Here is an 18,091-nt window from a genome sequence, read left to right on the forward strand (position 1 = left end):
TCAAGTTATACTTGCTTTCTCTTTTTTCAAATCTTTTCTGAATGTTATTTGGTAACGTTTTTTTATGAGCTTTAAACATAATTTGCAGAATACTATAGTCTACTAATTTTACACTTTACACTTTAAAATAAAAGAATGACCTCCAACCCATGATTATTGATGGGTAATAGTTCAGGAGTTTTAATAAACAGCCATGAGAGCAGATGGATAATCAGATTTTGTCTTCAGGTTTCCTCTGATTCTGGATCGTCCTCCACCACGTACACCGTCACATCCCAACGCAGACCGTCCAGGACCGTAACAGCCATGAAGAGCCTGAAACTGGTCAACAAAAGCATCCAGGCAGGTCAGTGCACCAGAACAGTTTCTAATCCTGGTTTGTTTTTGGAAGAAAAATCTTTTTTAAATGTATGTCTGTGGTTATTTTGTCTCCGGAGACGGAAGACAAAACTGAAATTTAACCCTTGTGCTGTCTTGGGAGGGAGGGAGGGAGGGAGGGAGGGAGGGAGGGAGGGAGGGAGGGAGGGAGGGAGGGAGGGAGGGAGGGAGGGAGGAAGGAAGGAAGGAAGGAAGGAAGGAAGGAAGGAAGGAAGGAAGGAAGGAAGGAAGGAAGGAAGGAAGGAAGGAAGGAAGGAAGGAAGGAAGGAAGGAAGGAAGGAAGGAAGGAAGGAAGGAAGGAAGGAAGGAAGGAAGGAAGGAAGGAAGGAAGGAAGGAAGGAAGGAAGGAAGGAAGGAAGGAAGGAAGGAAGGAAGGAAGGAAGGAAGGAAGGAAGGAAGGAAGGAAGGAAGGATGGAAGGAAGGAAGAAAAGATGGAAGAAAAGATGGAAGGAAGGAAGAAAAGATGGAAGAAAAGATGGAAGGAAGGAAGAAAAGATGGAAGAAAAGATGGAAGGAAGGAAGAAAAGATGGAAGGAAGGAAGAAAAGATGGAAGGAAGGAAGAAAAGATGGAAGGAAGGAAGAAAAGATGGAAGAAAAGATGAAAAGATGGAAGGAAGGAAGGAAGGAAGGAAGGGAGAAAAGGAGAAAAGATGGAAGGAAGGAAGGAAGGAAGGGAGAAAAGATGGAAGGAAGGAAGGGAGAAAAGGAGAAAAGATGGAAAGGAAGGAAGGAAGGAGAAGGGAGAAAAGGAGGAAGAAAAGATGGAAGGAAGGAAGGAAGGAAGAAGGAGAAAGATGGAAGGAAGGAAGGAGAGAAAAGGAGAAAAGATGGAAGGAAGGAAGGAAGGAAGGGAGAAAAGATGGAAGGAAGGAAGGAAGGAAGGGAGAAAAGGAGAAAAGATGGAAGGAAGGAAGGAAGGAAGGGAGAAAAGGAGAAAAAGATGGAAGGAAGGAAGGAAGGGAGAAAAGATGGAAGGAAGGAAGAAGGAAGGAGGAGAAAAGATGGAAGGAAGGAAGGAAGGAAGGAAGAGGAGAAAAGATGGAAGGAAGGAAGGAAGAGAAAGGAGAAAAGATGGAAGGAAGGAGGAAGGAAGAGGAGAAAAGGAGGAAAGATGGAAGGAAGGAAGGAGGAGAAAAGGAGAAAAGATGGAAGGAAGGAAGGAAGGGAGAAAGATGGAAGGAAGGAAGGAAGGAGAAGGAGAAAGGAAGGAAGGAAGGAAGGAAGGGAGAAAAGGAGAAAAGATGGAAGGAAGGAAGGAAGGAAGGAAGGGAGAAAAGGAGAAAAGATGGAAGGAAGGAAGGAAGGAAGGAAGGAGAAAAGGAGAAAAGATGGAAGGAAGGAAGGAAGGAAGGGAGAAAAGGAGAAAAGATGGAAGGAAGGAAGGAAGGAAGGGAGAAAAGGAGAAAAGATGGAAGGAAGAAGAAAGGAAGGAAGGGAGAAAAGGAGAAAAGATGGAAGGAAGGAAGGAAGGGAGAAAGGAGAAAGATGGAAGGAAAGGAAGGAAGGGAGAAAAGGAGAAAAGGAGAAAGATGGAAGGAAGGAAGAAGGGAGAAAAGGAGAAAGGAGAAACGATGGAAGGATGGAAGGAAGGGAGAAAGGAGAAAAGGAGAAAAGATGGAAGGAAGGAAGGAAGGGAGAAAAGGAGGAAAGATGGAAGGAAGGAAGGAAGGAAGGAAGGAAGGAAGGAAGGAAGGGAGAAAGGAAGGAAGGAAGGAAGGAAGGAAGGAAGGGAGAAAAGATGGAAGGAAGGAAGGAAGGGAGAAAAGGAGAAAAGATGGAAGGAAAGGAAGGAAGGAAGGAGGAGAAAAGGAGAAAAGATGGAAGGAAGGAAGGAAGGAAGGAAGGAAGGAAGGAAGGAAGGAAGGAAGGAAGGAAGGAAGGAAGGGAGAAAAGGAGAAAGATGGAAGGAAGGAGAAGAAAGATGGAAGGAAGGGAGAAAAGATGGAAGGAAGGAAGGAAGGAAGGAAGCGAGAAAAGGAGAAAAGATGGAAGGAAGGAAGGAAGGAAGGGGAGAAAGGAGAAAAGATGGAAGGAAGGAAGGAAGGAAGGAAGGAAGGGAGAAAAGGAGAAAAGATGGAAGGAAGGAAGGAAGGAAGGAAGGAAGGAAGGGAGAAAAGGAGAAAAGATGAAGGAAGGAAGGAGGAAGGAAGGAAGGAGAAAGGAGAAAAGATGGAAGGAAGGAAGGAAGGAAAGGAAGGGAGAAAAGAGAGAAAAGATGGAAGGAAGGAAGGAAGGAAGGAAGGGAGAAAAGGAGAAAAGATGGAAGGAAGGAAGGAAGGAAGGAAGGGAGAAAAGATGGAAGGAAGGAAGGAAGGAAGGAAGGAAGGAAGGAAGGAAGGAAGGAAGGAGGAAGGAAGGAAGGGAGAAAAGATGGAAGGAAGGGAGAAAAGATGGAAGGAAGGAAGGGAGAAAAGGAGAAAAGATGGAAGGAAGGAAGGGAGAAAAGGAGAAAAGATGGAAGGAAGGAAGGGAGAAAAGGAGAAAAGATGGAAGGAAGGAAGGAAGGAAGGAAGGGAGAAAAAATGGAAGGGAGGAAAGAAGGGAGAAAAAAAGGAAAGAAGGGAGAAAAGGAAAGAAGAGAGGGAGGAAGGAATGGAGAAAAGGAAAGAAGAAGGGAGGAAAAGCAAAGAAGGTAATAAAGGAACGAATGACGAAAGGAAGGTAGGAAGAAAAAGGAGTAAAGGAGGGTAAAAAAGGAGCAAAAGAGGAAAGGAAGGAGGAGGAAAGAAGGATAGAAGAATTGTGTCATTTTGACCCAAAGACAGCACAAGGGTTAATAAAAATGTCTCCTTTCTGAATGTTTTATTTAATTTGTGTTCTTGATTTAGTCAGCAGTGAGCTTCTTTTTGTTCTCAGGGTTTCAGTCTGCTCCATTTGTGTTGTGCCTGGTTCATTCTTGATGATGGCAATATATCAAATAAGTTAGTTAATAATGAAAATTCACTATGTTTAAAAGTTATGGCGTTATTTAAGCATTGTTTTCTTTTCTGTTCTTATTTAGTTTAATTTCATAAATTCAAGAGTATTCTTTGTCAGAAGTTCCTTTCTATGTTTGGACTCAGGGGACCTAGAGATCGTGAGTAACGGGACCCGGAGAAACACCAGGGACGTGGGAACCACGTTCCCTTCTCCTGGTGGAGCCAGAGGTTTAGCACAGATTCCCTCGTCTTCATCCAGCGGAGGGAGTGGGAGACGGGGGGGGCCCTCTAAAGCTCCAGGCCACCAGAAACAGAGGAGGAACAAGAGGAGCCCCGCCAAGCCTTACCCTGAAGGTACGTCAGGGCGGACTTATTGACTAAAGGGGAAATTATTACAGGGTTCATACGTTCTGAAAAAACCTGGAAAAGTCATGGAATTTGAAAATGTCATTTTCAAGGCCTGGAAAAGTTTTGGAAACATAAGTTCACCCCAAAAGTTTTGGAAAAGTCATGGAATTTATTTTTCTCACTTAATGATAACATTTAGTAATAACAGCCTATAAGGTAGATTTAAAATTGATCAATAAATATTTCGTATAGAAAAGTCTCGCGCGTTCTCATGCATGACGTGCCGAGCATCTTGCGCATCATGCAGATCGGTTATTATTACAGTTATTAAAGTTATATTAGATGACTATACAACATATACAACAAAATAGTGCTGGTATATCAGTGTTAGTTTAAACAAATGTTTATTTTGTACCATAATTGTCATTAGATCTCCACTGTGGTGACTTTTTACATAGTTTTATTCCTATATTTCATTCATACATTGATGTTTTAGAGGTCATGTATAGTCATGGAAACTTGCTGCCAAGTCATGGAAAAGTCATGGAAATTTGTTGTTTAAAATGTGTATGAACCCTGTTATTAGTTTTGATCTTTTAAACTTTGAACCTTGTTTGTGGAGTGAAAACCGACCAGCTATTACATATAACCCCAACTTAATAGATAGCAGGTCGTCCCTGTGCTCCCAAAGTAATTGTGATTAGTGTGGACAGATATCCTGCAGCGTTTGGGACCAGGACGTTAACGTCAGATCCTTTGGACCCAGTGGGTTGGGAGGTTTCATCTCTGTAACAGGATAACAGGCTTTTTGCTGTGTGATTTCACTACTTACCTCCTAAAGACGTGAGGCCTCACTGCTGCTCACTAAGCCCAGTGTCAGGTTGGTGGAGAGGGCTGAAATATTAATGAAGTGGTTGTCAGGATTCAGGTTTCTCTGCACTTCCTCGCCTCGTCTAGTAGTAGTCTGAATATTATGGCTGATTGGTTCATTTCTTCCATTTTATGGGCCGAGTTGTTTATTACCAGACTAAAAATAAACCTTTAATGCCCCTCTGTGGTCCCCCTCCCGCTCCCTGCCCTCTCAGGTGTTTCGTGGTTCATCTCTGCTGACACCCCGAGGTCCGAGGCGAGGAAAGAGAACCGGCCCGAGGAGCCCTGGGCTCACACGACCACGGCCTGGTTTGAACCGTACAGCCGGGTCGGTGCGTGGAGGGAGCCGCTCAGACAGAGACAAGTCCACGAGGACCCGAGCAGACAGACAAGAGTTCAACGTCAAGAGGAGCCTGATCCAGATCCTGGAACCAAACCCATGTCTTCTGGTCTGGTGCCGGTGTCCCTGCGGGTTCGTTAACTTTCCTCTAAACAAAGAAAACCATTGGATATAAATGATAGTCTTTTTAAATGCTTCCAAACATGACATTGTCAGAAAAAGTGCAGATAATAATGTAAATATCGACAGACTTGTAACTATGGTAAATTAAAAGTACTTTCTTTTCCAACCTGGTATAAGATCATCATTTTCACCTTCACAAATACTGTCATTAATAGTTGGTCCTCTAAAGTGTGTTACTGTCCCCTCTTTGTATAGTTTCTTATTTCCTGTGCTCCTGTTGTCCCACAGGAGGCTTTGGAACTGCATCGACCAGAGTTCATCTCCCGGTCCAGGGGGAGGATGCAGCGTCTGACTCAGCAGGTGGAGGAGAGGAAGCTGCAGGAAGTCGTCAACAGAGAGAGAGACGAACTGCTGCTGCAGCCGACAGAGCCGGCACGGCTGCCCAGACCTGCAGGTACTGGAGACCCGTCTGTCCTCACCGACACTACACTGCAAAAACTCACAATCTCAACAAGAATATTTGTCTTATTTCTAGTTAAAATGTCTAATTTTTAGTCAAAAAATCTCATTACACTTAAAACAAGAGTCATTACCAGAAAAATAACTTGTTATTTGACAATTTTCACCTGTTTCAAGTAAATTTTCACTTAAAATAAGTAGAAAAATCTGCCAGTGGAACAATATTTTTTTGCTTGTAAGAGAAGATAAATCTTGTCCCACTGGCAGATTTTTCTACTTATTTTAAGTGAAAATTTACTTGAAACAGGTGAAAATTGTCAAATAACCAGTTATTTTTCTGGTGATGACTTGTTTTAAGTGTAATGAGATTTTATGACTAAAAATGAGACATTTTAACTAGAAATAAGACAAATATTCCTGGTAAGATTTTGAGTTTTTGCGGTGTAGTTCTTCTGATCTAGCTGCAGCACATGACTGAGGAGTCTGAAGGAAAGCTTATCTATCCGTCCCATGAGGTTTCTAATGTTTTCTTCTCTGACCTGCGGCTTTTTCTTCCCTCCTCTGTGAAGTGGCTGCTCGCCTGAGGAGAGCCGTTCCCAGGAAGGAGATGATCCAGAGGTCCAAACAGTAAGTTTCTGAACACTTTGGTTTCTTCTGACGCTGCACATCTCAGTACGGTGCAGCTAATCATTCAAACATGACTCGAATCCAAAAAGAGATGATTATAAAGGGAAATGCTAACCAGAATTGAGTCTTTGATTATCTTACCATTTTTAGAGAGCTCTCTGCTCACAGTGAAGTCACTGATGCCACAGTTAGTTTCTGAACAGTGATTTCAAGCGCTTGACTGCCGCAGGATATACGAGAAGTTACCGGAGGTGCAGCGCAGACGAGAGGAAGAGAGGAGGAAAGCAGAGTATCGCTCATTCCGACTCAACGCCCAGCTCTACAACAAGGTACATGTGCCACTCCTCCTCCTTCTACACCACACGCTGGAACCAGAGAGGGTTTTACGTAGAAGCAGCCGGTGAAAATTATACTACTGGAGCTCACAGCTTCAGTCGGGTTAACAAATACAAGGGTTGGAAGCCACCAGTACTGGAGTTGAGGGGGGATGAGGGGGAATGGCACCCCCCCCTGAAATAAAAACGGTCAAAATCATCCCCCCATTTAGAGTCATCACCAGAAAAATAACTTATTTGACAATTTTCACATGTTTCAAGTAAATTTTCGCTTGAAATAAGCAAACAAGAATATTTGTCTTATTTCTAGTTAAAATGTTTCATTTTTAGTCAAAAAAAATCTCATTACATTTAAAGACTCATCACTGGAAAAAACAACAATTTTCACCTGTTTCAAGTAGATTTTCACTTGAAATAAGTAGAAAAATCTGCCAGTGGGACAAGATTTATCTTTTCATTACAAGCAAAAACCATCTTGTTCCACTGGCAGATTTTTCTACTTATTTCAAGTGAAAATCTACTTGAAACAGGTGGAATTTGTTGTTTTTTTTCCAGTGATGAGTCTTGTTTTAAGTGTAATGAGATTTTTTTACTAAAATTAGACATTTTAACTAGAAATAAGACAAATATTCTTGTTAAGATTTTGAGTTTTTGCAGTGATCCATTTTACTTATCCTGTGAAGGACAGAGTCATATTGATAAGTTCAGAAAAGTGTTTTTTATTGTTGTGTTTTTATTGTATTTGATGTAAGCCCAGTGGATATTTAAAGCTTACAGAAGGCTGCATTTAACTGCTGCTATGTCATTCCTGCAGTATTTCTGCAGGTGTTTTGGTCACTGCTATTATTTGTAATATATTATATTATTTGTAATCAGCACAAATGATCTGTCCCCATATGATAAAATCCACCATCCCCCCTGATTTTTTTTTTTTTACAACTCGAGTACTGGAAGTAACTCAAGTTCAGTTACAGCATGATGTTGACTCTCCAAGGGAAATTGATTACATGGTAAAAATGTATGGGAACAGAAAAGCAATAACTGTTTAAGTGTCATCATTCACCTCAGTTACCTTTTAATCACTTCCTCCAGAGCCAAGAAAAAAACATCATTTTCACTTCTGGAAATGACAATAGTTACATAAAAAATGAACGTAAGAGGGGCATGTTATAGCTGATAACCTGAGACAGTTGAACTGTGAAAGATATTTTTTATAACCAAACCATTAAACCCCCCTCTTTTTTTCTGGTCTTTCAGAGAATCACGAACAGAGTTCTGGGCAGACGGACGGCCTGGCAGTGACTCATTTTACTCAGTTTTAATGTAAAATAATTCATGCTTTGATTTTTTTGGATTTTGTACCAAATATTTGGCATTTAAGATTATGTCTGGAAGTATAATTCTATTCTGCATCACTGACATTTTTTTTAAAACATTTGTAGATATGTGCAGACTTTTGCTTGAGATGTATTTTAATGTCAAAATAAAAACTTAAAAACAAATGTTGGTTCCACACCTGCTCGCTCCAGTTCAGGGTCTCCGTCCCGCTTTTCAGTTCAAGTTCAAATGACGGCCAACAGACGTGCACTGGTCTTAATACGTTTATTGATCAGTTATTGGTTGTGCAACAGCAGGAAGCCTCACAAGGAGAAGTTTAAGACAAGTTTGACAATCTGCGAATTCACTGCAGCAACATGACAACGAATACACAAACATCTGCTCTGTCCCTCTGAAACTACTCTCCAAATACATGCACTATGCCCGTTAAACAATAAATAAAACTACACGTTAATGACTGTCCTTTGTAAACATAAAAAGCCTTAAAAAAACCAGTGGAGTGAGTAGCAGGAACTCATGAATGAAAAGCCTTTTAACGGGAGCCGCCGCAGACGCGGTGAAGGGAAACAGATTCTTTGGCTGCGATGACCAGATTGAGTCAGAGCAAACCAGAGACTGATCTCTGCAGGGCCGACACGCCGACAGCGTTACGACTCCCCCAGTCTGATCTGCAAAGGCCACGCGGCTGGTTCTGGGTTTTCCTAATCCGATACGTTTATCCAAACAAACCAGCGTCTCATGAGAACCAGTCATGTAAAAAAGTGATGAGACACATAATAAATAACCGTCCAGTGCTTCACCTGATCTACAGTTGACTCAGGATGTTTTTAAATAAAATCTGCATAATTATATCCTTCACTTATTTCACTGTGAATCTATTTAACATCCCCTGTTTACCTTTAATGAAACTCCAGAAGGAACGTTTACTCCTGAAGGCTAAACCACAGAAGCTTTATGCTCCTTATGTGCAAAGTCTATTCATCAAACCTCCACTTTAAAGTGTATAAACCTTCGCTCCCTTTAGTTTAAAACTGAGCAAATACAGCTATTAAATTTAAAGCTCAGCATCACGATTGTTCGTATTCTGTCCTTCAAAGGTTTGGAGCGTCGGTCTGTGCAGGCTGCAGAAGAATAAATAGACCAATAAGGGTTTGAGTGATTCTGGCAGCATGCAGCAGTGCACTAGTATTGATAAGTATTTCCTTTCTTCATCTAAACCCCCTAGTTTGTTGACCGGGCTTCGAGTTGCTCTGCATGTTAAGATAAGTCCCTTCTGTCATTGATTAAAGATTGTTTGTTTGCTGGAAAGCTGCGTCGTCTTGTGCACAGACGAAGTTCCTGTAGTAAAAGGTAAAGATGTCAATTTCCTGCATTAGCCTCTAATCTGTTACTTTTTTTAGTACTTTAGCTAATAAAATAACATGACATTTTCCCCATTTTCCATTGTTAACTGAGCATCAGCCTCAAAAAGCAAAGATGATAAAGTGTACCGAAGCAGCATGTTCCCACATTTAAAACAACTTTAACCAGAGAAAGACTTGTAAAATTGCCTGTCAATCTGTTCTCAAGCTTCGTTATTCTCATCTGGAGAAGCCGAGACGAGACGGTGAGATTACTGAGGAGCGACATCTAACTACAGCTGCTTTCGTTGCGAACATGGAGATCATCTCGGGTGGTTTCCTCCCACGAGACGCTTGAGACACGTCCTGGTTTGACTGGTTTGGCACTGCAGCGGAGGTGAAGCTGATCCCGGGGTGGGGGGTTCTACCTCTGCAGGAGACCGTGGACCGTCTGCAGCTGCCGCTGGGACAGCACCAGGCGGTGGACCTGCTCCTGGCCCCGGGGGCACGGCATCATGACGCGCCCCACCAGCACCGTGTCGCCGTGCTTCTGCTCCTTCGCCTGGAGGAAGAAGATGGAAGAGAGAGATCAGAGTCCAGCTCTGACTGACGGCTGGAAGGTCCTGAGACTCGTGGAGCCTCGTGGAGAGAGATACATCTTTTTTATTTAGAGAAATACAAAAAATGAAAGCTGCAAGCAGCGATGAACGGGCCCTCGCACCCTTGTGCACGTTCAGGCTGCAGTGGAAGCTTGTATGACTTGCATGTACAGGACTGTCTCAGAAAATTAGAATATTGTGATAAAGTTCTTTATTTTCTGTAATGCAATTAAAAAAACAAAAATGTCATACATTCTGGATTCATTACAAATCAACTGAAATATTGCAAGCCTTTTATTATTTTAATATTGCTGATTATGGCTTACAGTTTAAGATTAAGATTCCCAGAATATTCTAATTTTTTTAGATAGGATATTTGAGTTTTCTTAAGCTGTAAGCCATGATCAGCAATATTAAAATAATAAAAGGCTTGTAATATTTCAGTTGATTTTTAATGAATCCAGAATGTATGACATTTTTGTTTCTTGAATTGCATGAACTTTATCACAATATTCTAATTTTCTGAGACAGTCCTGTAGATTCTTCAGGCCTGGACATTTAGTGGATGACACCACCCACTACTCTCTATATCAAACCATTCAAAAGTTATGGCAGAAAGTAGGAACTATCAGATATCGACCAATCAGAAGAAGGGGCGTGACTAATTAATGCCAATGAAGGTCAAGTACTCAAAACCGAGTCTGATGACACCACTCACGAGTCTTTATGTCAAACCATTCAAAAGGTTTTGGCAGAAAGTAGGAACTATCAAATATGAACCAATCGGATGAAGGGGGGGGCGTGCTTTTTGGTGTCTATCGTTGCCACGGTAACGCTTTTGACTGAGAAAAGTAATGCCCATCGTCGCAGGATGGAGACGCACATTTTGATGTATAACACACCTGGGTGAACGTTACGGTTCGGGCCGTATTAACGGCCGAAGGAATGGCATAAATTTCGCCAAAATTACACGATTAATTCAAAATGGCCGACTTCCTGTTCGGTTTCGGCCATGACGCCAAGAGACTTTCCTTTAAGTTGCACCATGATACAGGTGTGTAGCGATTTTCGTGCATGTACGTCAAACCGTATTGTGGGGCTTGAGGCACGAAGTTTTCTAGGGGGCGCTGTTGAGCCATTTTGCCACGCCCATTAATGCAAACCATTAAATATCAAATTCTTCACCAGGTCTGGTTTGCGTGCAAAATTTGGTGACTTTTGGGGCACGTTTAGGGGGGCAAAAAGGCCCTCATTTCATCGGAAAAATAAAAACGAGAAAAATTCCTACAGATACAATAGGGCCTTCGCACTTACAGTGCTCGGGCCCTAAAAAGACATTCATACAAAATTCCTGTAAGGCATTCCTCCACTGATCACACAAGCAGAGTCTGCAAAGCCCTGTGGAGACTGGTGCAGCCGGCGCTCACCTTCACGAACGAGGATGAAGGGAACGTGGCGAAGTCGGAGCAGACCCGGGCTCCCGGCTGCTGGTTGACGATGTGCTCTGCCACTTCATCCTGGCACAAGCAGGAGAGAGGAGAAATACAACATGGATTCCTGCAGCAGCCACGTCTTTATCCATGTGTGTTTTACAGTGTCGTTGTGGCTCAAACATTTGTACCTTCAGCCTTTCTAGAGTCTCCCCCAGGGACTGGAGCCGGGCCGTCTGCTCCAGGAGCTGAGCACCAGGGGTCACTGCAGGACACACAACGTTGATGTTAGAAAACTGAACACGTTCTGGACTCATGGTGACACAGAGCTCTGAAGCTGGAGCTGCTGATGTCATGATTACCGGCGGGTTTTACTGGGAGAGACTGAAGCTGCAGGGACTTTAAACTCTAGTTCAGGGGTCGGCAAACTCGCGGCTCTAGAGCCGCATGTGGCCCCTTATTGCTGAGTGGCTCTTTAGTGGCTCCCTGGAGCTTTTTTAAAAATGTTTGACCTTTTTTTTCTTTTCTTCTTTTTTTTCTTTTTTCCTTTTTTTCTCTTTTTCTTCTTTTTTTCCTTTTTCCTTTCCTTTTTAATCTTGACATTTCGACTTTTTTCTCGACATTTCGACTTTTTTCTCGAAGTGCATAATAAAAAAAAAAATCTTCCCCCAGTTATAACTTATACATGCAGCATGTGTTTCCTTCATTCTAAGGCTTATACAAGACTTAATTTTTTGCAGCACCAGACATATTTGTTTTTTGTGTTTTCAGTCCAATACGGCTCTTTCAACATTTTGGGTTGCCGACCCCTGCTCTAGTTGAACAGAATAGTCGGGAAAGTCTGATTTCCAGTTGCTTCTCGTGAAATGAAGAGTTCAGAAACACTTTTGAAGGTGATTTCTCTGAAGTCAGGAGTCAGAAACACTGGAGGAAAGTCAACATGTCAAGGCATTAGAGGTTACGGGGCATTTTTGTTGCTTTAGTTCAAAGGTTTTTGTATTTCCACAATTAATAACTGACTACCATAAAGGCACTCTGAGATCACAGAGAACAACCATCGTCTTGGTCTCGGTGATTGTTACAGGAACTCGAGGCAGAGCTTCTCTCAGTTGTCAGCGGCAACGCCGGCCACTTGTGGGCCATAAACCCCCCAACAAAGACTGGACTTTACAAAGTTACAGGACGAGTTGATATGGGCGTGGCCTCGTTTCTGTCAGACGGGTACTTGCACTGTAATCTTTTTACTTATTAAATACGGTCCAGGTGTTTTGAGTTAACTCTTCCAACATCTCCAGGTTTCACCTTCAACCCGCTCACCGGGGGATTTTCCGGTGACGTCCACGACCTTGACGTTGGCGCTCATCTGCAGCAGCGTCTCCAGCAGCTGGTCGGTTTTGCGGTAGAGGGCGCTAGAGAGCACCTCGGGACGCCCCTCCCTGGAGGGGAGCTTGGTCACGTTGAGGGGCGGCAGGGAGGCCAGCTGAGCACGCATCTTCTCTGCCTGCAGGGGGAGGACAGCAGGGAAACAGGATTTTCTATCTTTAGTGAGACAGGGTTCATACACATTTTAACCAACAAATTTCCATGACTTTTCCATGACTTGGCAGAAAGTTTCCATGACTATACATGACCTCTAAAACATCAATGTATGAATGAAATATAGTCATAAAACTATGTAAAAAGTCACCACAGTGGAGATCTAATGACAATTATGGTTTTATACAAAATAAACATTTGCTTAAACTAACTGATATACCAGCAATATGTTGTAGTATATGTAGTATAGTAATCTAATATGGCACATTCACAATAAAGAACAAATAACTGACGAAATTCACGAGCCAAAAATGTTTCTGAGGTAATAGGGTCTAAAAAATGAATAAGCACTTTTTGATACAAAATATTTATTGATCAATGTTAAATCTACCTCATAGGCTGTTATTACTAAATGTTATCATTAAGTGAGAAAAATAAATTCCATGACCTTTCCAAAACTTTTGGGGTGAACTTGTGTTTCCAAAACTTTTCTAGGCCTAGAAAATGACATTTTCAAATTCCATGACTTTTCCAGGTTTTTTTAAAACATATGAACCCTGATGAGAGAATAAGAGTTGAACCCCCCTGGAGCTGGGACGGGTGATGACGCGCTCCGGAGGAAGTTCCTCACCTTCAGGCTGTTGTTGTCGTTCTTCAGCCGCTTGATGCAGAGTCTCTGGGCCTGGATCTGCTGCGCCAGCAGAGGAGAGTCCATGACGTGCAGGCCTGAACCCGAGCCCACGCCGGAGCCCAGCTCGGCTGTGGGAAGAAGAGACGAGAAGAGACGCGTCACCGGACTGGACTACTGACCCAGTCTGAGCTCGGACTAACTCTCCTACTCAGACCAGTTTGCAGGTCAGAGGCAGGAGATTTGAGCGTTTTACTGCACAATAATTCACAATGATTCATTATTAACGTTACTTACGTTAATACTCAACATCAGTTGAGCCGGTTAATACTTCTATAACCTTTAACGATAATTAAATCCAATTGTACAATTTAACAGTGAAGTTCTATTTTATCTTCAGTTTTCAACTCAACATTTGCCCCTAACGTTAATTTGATTTACAGACAAAACATTTAAGTCCATGCAGAGAAATAATGATGGACATGCAAAAGAGAGACATCACAATTGCCAACACGTAGCTAGTTTGTGCCTCTAAAGCCGGTTTTTGATGAAAATGGACAAAAAGCCAAACTACTTCAACTTCTCCTGAGCCATGCACGATGAAAATATTGTCTGAAAGCAGTAGGCATGCAGGACGACACCAGACGCCGATACAAACACACGGATACCTTTTTGTTCCTCTGCAGATGAAATATGTCCATCAGAATCAGAAAAGATGAAAAGAAACAGATGAAACAGTTAAAAGAGTTGTTACTTGTTAAAAAGAGGAATTAGACTCCAGGATTGGATTAAGATGAAGATAAGGAGCTCGGTTTGTGGTAAATCTGAGCCCCCAGGTCCGGCCTGAGGGCTCTGGGCCGGTGCTGCAGCTGCATCTGCATGCGCTCACGGATCACTCACCTCCTGCCATCCCCGTGACCAGGGAAGCGATTCCTGCCGGGCCTCCTCCCCGCCCGTCCCCAGACATCTTGGACTGGTTGTTGATCCTCTGCTTCAGCTCGGCCTTCTCCGACTCCAGCTGGTCGATGTCGGCCTGCAGGGCGTCCATCGTCTCCTCAAACTCCCTGCAGGAGGAGGACGCGTCAGGCCGCTGCAGGTGTGACCCGTGTGTGTGTGCATGCATGTGTGCGTCTGTCTTACTTCTCCTTCTTCTTCAGCAGAGTCTGGGCCTCGTCCAGCCGGGTCTGGATCTTCTCCACGCGCTCGTCTGCGTCTCGGGAGGAATTGTCCAGCTTCTTTTCCAGCAGGCTGAGTCGGACGCTGGCTTCACTCAGCTCCTCCCCCTGGAAACCCACACCCCAGAAACACGGGGAATATCAAACAGTGAAATCCAGCAGGAGGTTCCCCCTTATGATCCTGTCCTGGTCCAGGTTTCTTCCTGAATAAAGGGGAGTTTTTCTTGCCACTGTTTGGCTTAAGGTTTTTCTCCCACTAGGGTTTTTACCTGCCATTGTTTATGTTTATTAGGGATGGGCGGTATGGACTAAAAAATGTATCACAATAATATCTGGCATCTGCCCTGAGTATGCAATGTATAATGTTCTGGAGATGAAATGTGTCTATATAAACATGCCGAAATAAACGAAATAAACAAATTTATCCCGATAACGATAAAAATTACGATAAAAAAAATACCAATTCAACTCCACCTTTGTAACTATAAATCTATCACCACATTCAGTCTTTGGAGCCCCCAAAACACTGCTCTAAAAGATACTAAATACTACTAAACTACACCATTTAAATTGAATTGATAAAAACCAATTAAATGAGTAACACTTGTACTGCAAAACTGGAATGACTCAAGCTCCTCGCTCTCAGATCCGCCATGTTTGTTACACAAAAGCGTCATCAACGGGAATTTATCCTTCTTTCTTTCTTTCTTTCTTTCTTTCTTTCTTTCTTTCTTTCTTTCTTTCTTTCTTTCTTTCTTTCTTTCTTTCTTTCTTTCTTTCTTTCTTTTTGGCTCACTTCCTTCCTTCCTTCCTTCCTTCCTTCCTTCCCTCCTTCCTTCCCTCCTTCCTTCCTATCTTCCTTCCTTCCTTCTTATCTTCCTTCCTTCCTTCTTATCTTCTTTCCTTCCTTCCTTCCTTCCTTCCTTCCTTCCTTCCTTCCTTCCTTCTTATCTTCTTTCCTTCCTTCCTATCTTCCTTCCTTCCTTCTTATCTTCTTTCCTTCCTTCCTTCCTTCCTTCCTTCCTTCCTTCCTTCCTTCCCTCCTTCCTTCCCTCCTTCCTTCCTATCTTCCTTCCTTCCTTCTTATCTTCCTTCCTTCCTTCTTATCTTCTTTCCTTCCTTCCTTCCTTCCTTCCTTCCTTCCTTCCTTCCTTCCTTCCTTCCTTCTTATCTTCTTTCCTTCCTTCCTTCCTTCCTTCCTTCCTTCCTTCCTTCTTATCTTCCTTCCTTCCTTCCTATCCTCCTTCCTATCTTCCTTCCTTCCTTCCTTCCTATCTTCTTTCCTTCCTTCCTTCCTATCTTCTTTCCTTCCTTCCTTCCTTCCTATCTTCCTTCCTTCCTTCCTTCCTTCCTATCTTCCTTCCTTCCTTCCTATCCTCCTTCCTTCCTTCCTTCCTTCCTTCCTTCCTTCCTTCCTTCCTTCCTTCCTTCCTTCCTTCCTTCCTATCTTCCTTCCTTCCTTCCTTCCTATCTTCCTTCCTTCCTTCCTTCCTTCCTTCCTTCCTTCCTTCCTTCCTTCCTATCTTCCTTCCTTCCTTCCTTCCTATCTTCCTTCCTTCCTTCCTATCTTCCTTCCTTCCTTCCTTCCTATCTTCCTTCCTTCCTATCATCCTTCCTTCCTTCCTTCCTTCCTATCTTCCTTCCTTCCTTCCTTCCTTCCTTCCTTCCTTCCTTCCTTCCTTCCTTCCTTCCTTCCTTCCTATCTTCCTTCCTTCCTTCCTTCTTATCTTCTTTCCTTCCTTCCTTCCTATCTTCCTTCCTTCCTTCCTTCCTTCCTATCTTCCTTCCTTCCTTCCTTCCTATCTTCCTTCCTTCCTATCTTCCTTCCTTCCTTCCTTCCTTCCTTCCTTCCTTCCTTCCTTCCTTCCTTCCTTCCTATCTTCCTTCCTTCCTTCTTATCTTCTTTCCTTCCTTCCTTCCTATCTTCCTTCCTTCCTTCCTATCTTCCTTCCTTCCTTCCTATCTTCCTTCCTTCCTTCCTTCCTATCTTCCTTCCTTCCTATCTTCCTTCCTTCCTTCCTTCCTTCCTATCTTCCTTCCTTCCTTCCTATCTTCCTTCCTTCCTTCCTTCCTTCCTATCTTCCTTCCTTCCTTCCTTCCTATCTTCCTTCCTTCCTTCCTTCCTATCTTCCTTCCTTCCTTCCTTCCTTCCTTCCTTCCTTCCTTCCTTCCTTCCTTCCTTCCTTCCTTCCTTCCTTCCTTCCTTCCTTCCTTCCTTCCTATCTTCTTTCCTTGAATTGAATTGAATTGAATTGAATTGAATTGAATTGAATTTCCTCCGTTAGGGGGAATATTTCAGAAATGTGTTTTCAGACTCTAGTCCCCCTCGGGCCTCACGTCAAAGCGGCTGCTTCTACCTTGATCTTCAGGGACTTCTTCAGCTCCTTGATGACGGTCTCTCTGTCCTCCAGCTTCATGCCCAGTCCTTCTGCGTCTGTGATCTCTGCCCGGAGAGCCGCGGCCCTGACCTCCACCGGCGGAGGATTCTTCACAAACGGCGGGACAAGGACACAAAAGCACATTCATTAAAACGGCACCAGCAACACCAGTCCTGATGAAACCTGCAGAGAGCCCCGTTACCTGGCTCTGAGGCTTGTCCGAGTCATACTCTCCCTCCTGCATGGCCGTGGCCATCTTGTTCATGGTTGCTATGACGATACAGCAGGACTGTCGCAGACAGTCATAGGGGCTGGCACCCTGAGATCCATAGATCTGAGGAAATGGTGGTGGGAGAAAAGAAACATGCAAACGTGCATCTTTTAATCCAATGTGTTATTTTGTGCAAAATCATCTGGCCTTGTTATTTAGCAAAAGCAACCTTGGGCGGACGAACAGCAGAACCTTTTTCAATCTGTCATTTCTTTATCAATAATTAAGGCTAAAAGAAGAACCCAACTTGATCCAGGAGTAGAGGAGCTGCAGCCAGGTGATGCTGGTCAGCAGGTGTGCAGAGATTCACCTGAAGGTCAGACCATGTGACCCACAGGCCTCCCTTAGTCACACACTGAGGGCCAATCCCAATGTTCACCCTACTCACGACCACTAGCCCTCAAAATGAAGCCACAGGGGTAGGGCTTTGTAATCTTCCCCAGGGATTGGGACACCACTTGCTACGTCACTGCGTGGTTAACGTTCGGGTACGTAAGCCCTGGACATTTCACGGATTTTTGTGAGATCAGGTTGAAAACATTGCAGCTTCACGTTTGATTTATGGTCCGCGTTAAATCGACGCAGAGCGGCGTAGGTGCGCGTTGCCGCGTAACCTACGCCGTAGGCTCTGCGTTGGTGTAACACGGACCATAAATCAGCCTTTATTCTGGCGAGATCTGAAAAAGCTTGAGTGACTCGAGTGATTATGTACATTCACTGAGTGAATATTATGAAAGTAAAATATATATTTCTCGCTAGAAATGTAATCAAAATGCATTTTTATGCAGAAACTAACTCAAAATATTGATTTTATTCACTAAAAAATGAGAAATGTCCGCTGTTTTTTTGTTTGATTCAGTCTGCAAATGATGACGTAAAGCATTCTGGGAAATTTTTCTGGCCCTCGGTTGCGAAGTCAGCATCTGACATCCCTCGCTTTTAAGGGCTAGATTCATACTCCCTACCCCTCGATATGTCCACTAGCCCTAGGTGAAA

General features: G+C 43.2%; 2 protein-coding genes across 11 annotated transcripts in view; one reads left to right on the forward strand and one right to left on the reverse strand.

The window, feature by feature from the left end:
• Positions 1-209: 209 nt before the first annotated feature.
• On the forward strand, positions 210-7,751 carry LOC133462539 (centrosome-associated protein ALMS1-like). Its single transcript, XM_061743831.1, has 7 exons — positions 210-346; positions 3,443-3,652; positions 4,732-4,988; positions 5,268-5,433; positions 6,008-6,065; positions 6,295-6,394; positions 7,658-7,751. Exons 1-7 carry the CDS (start codon positions 307-309, stop codon positions 7,700-7,702), a joined length of 876 nt encoding a protein of 291 aa, XP_061599815.1. The 5' UTR covers positions 210-306; the 3' UTR covers positions 7,703-7,751.
• Positions 7,752-7,994: 243 nt separating this feature from the next.
• dctn1b (dynactin 1b) overlaps positions 7,995-18,091 on the reverse strand; it is a 69,078-nt gene continuing 58,981 nt past the window's right edge. For all 10 annotated transcript variants that reach the window (XM_061744436.1, XM_061744437.1, XM_061744434.1 and 7 more), the window contains 9 exons: positions 17,027-17,158; positions 16,804-16,932; positions 14,412-14,554; positions 14,172-14,335; positions 13,275-13,402; positions 12,425-12,608; positions 11,299-11,372; positions 11,105-11,194; positions 7,995-9,640 (listed from right to left, as the gene is read on the reverse strand). In XM_061744436.1, coding sequence (XP_061600420.1) covers positions 9,503-9,640; positions 11,105-11,194; positions 11,299-11,372; positions 12,425-12,608; positions 13,275-13,402; positions 14,172-14,335; positions 14,412-14,554; positions 16,804-16,932; positions 17,027-17,158 — 1,182 coding nt within the window. In that variant the 3' untranslated portion in view covers positions 7,995-9,502. The remainder of the gene's footprint in view (positions 9,641-11,104; positions 11,195-11,298; positions 11,373-12,424; positions 12,609-13,274; positions 13,403-14,171; positions 14,336-14,411; positions 14,555-16,803; positions 16,933-17,026; positions 17,159-18,091) is intronic.

Source organism: Cololabis saira, chromosome 16 (assembly GCF_033807715.1).
Source record: "Cololabis saira isolate AMF1-May2022 chromosome 16, fColSai1.1, whole genome shotgun sequence".
NCBI lineage: Eukaryota > Metazoa > Chordata > Actinopteri > Beloniformes > Belonidae > Cololabis > Cololabis saira.

What these genes read in the sequence shown, in the direction of transcription:
- LOC133462539 (XM_061743831.1), top strand. Translation starts at nt 307, where the DNA reads ATGAAGAGCCTGAAACTGGTCAACAAAAGCATCCAGGCAG. An exon ending in ACGGCTGCCCAGACCTGCAG is followed by an intron (nt 5,434 to 6,007) that starts GTACTGGAGACC and finishes TCCTCTGTGAAG; the next exon opens with TGGCTGCTCGCCTGAGGAGA. An exon ending in ATGATCCAGAGGTCCAAACA is followed by an intron (nt 6,066 to 6,294) that starts GTAAGTTTCTGA and finishes TGACTGCCGCAG; the next exon opens with GATATACGAGAAGTTACCGG.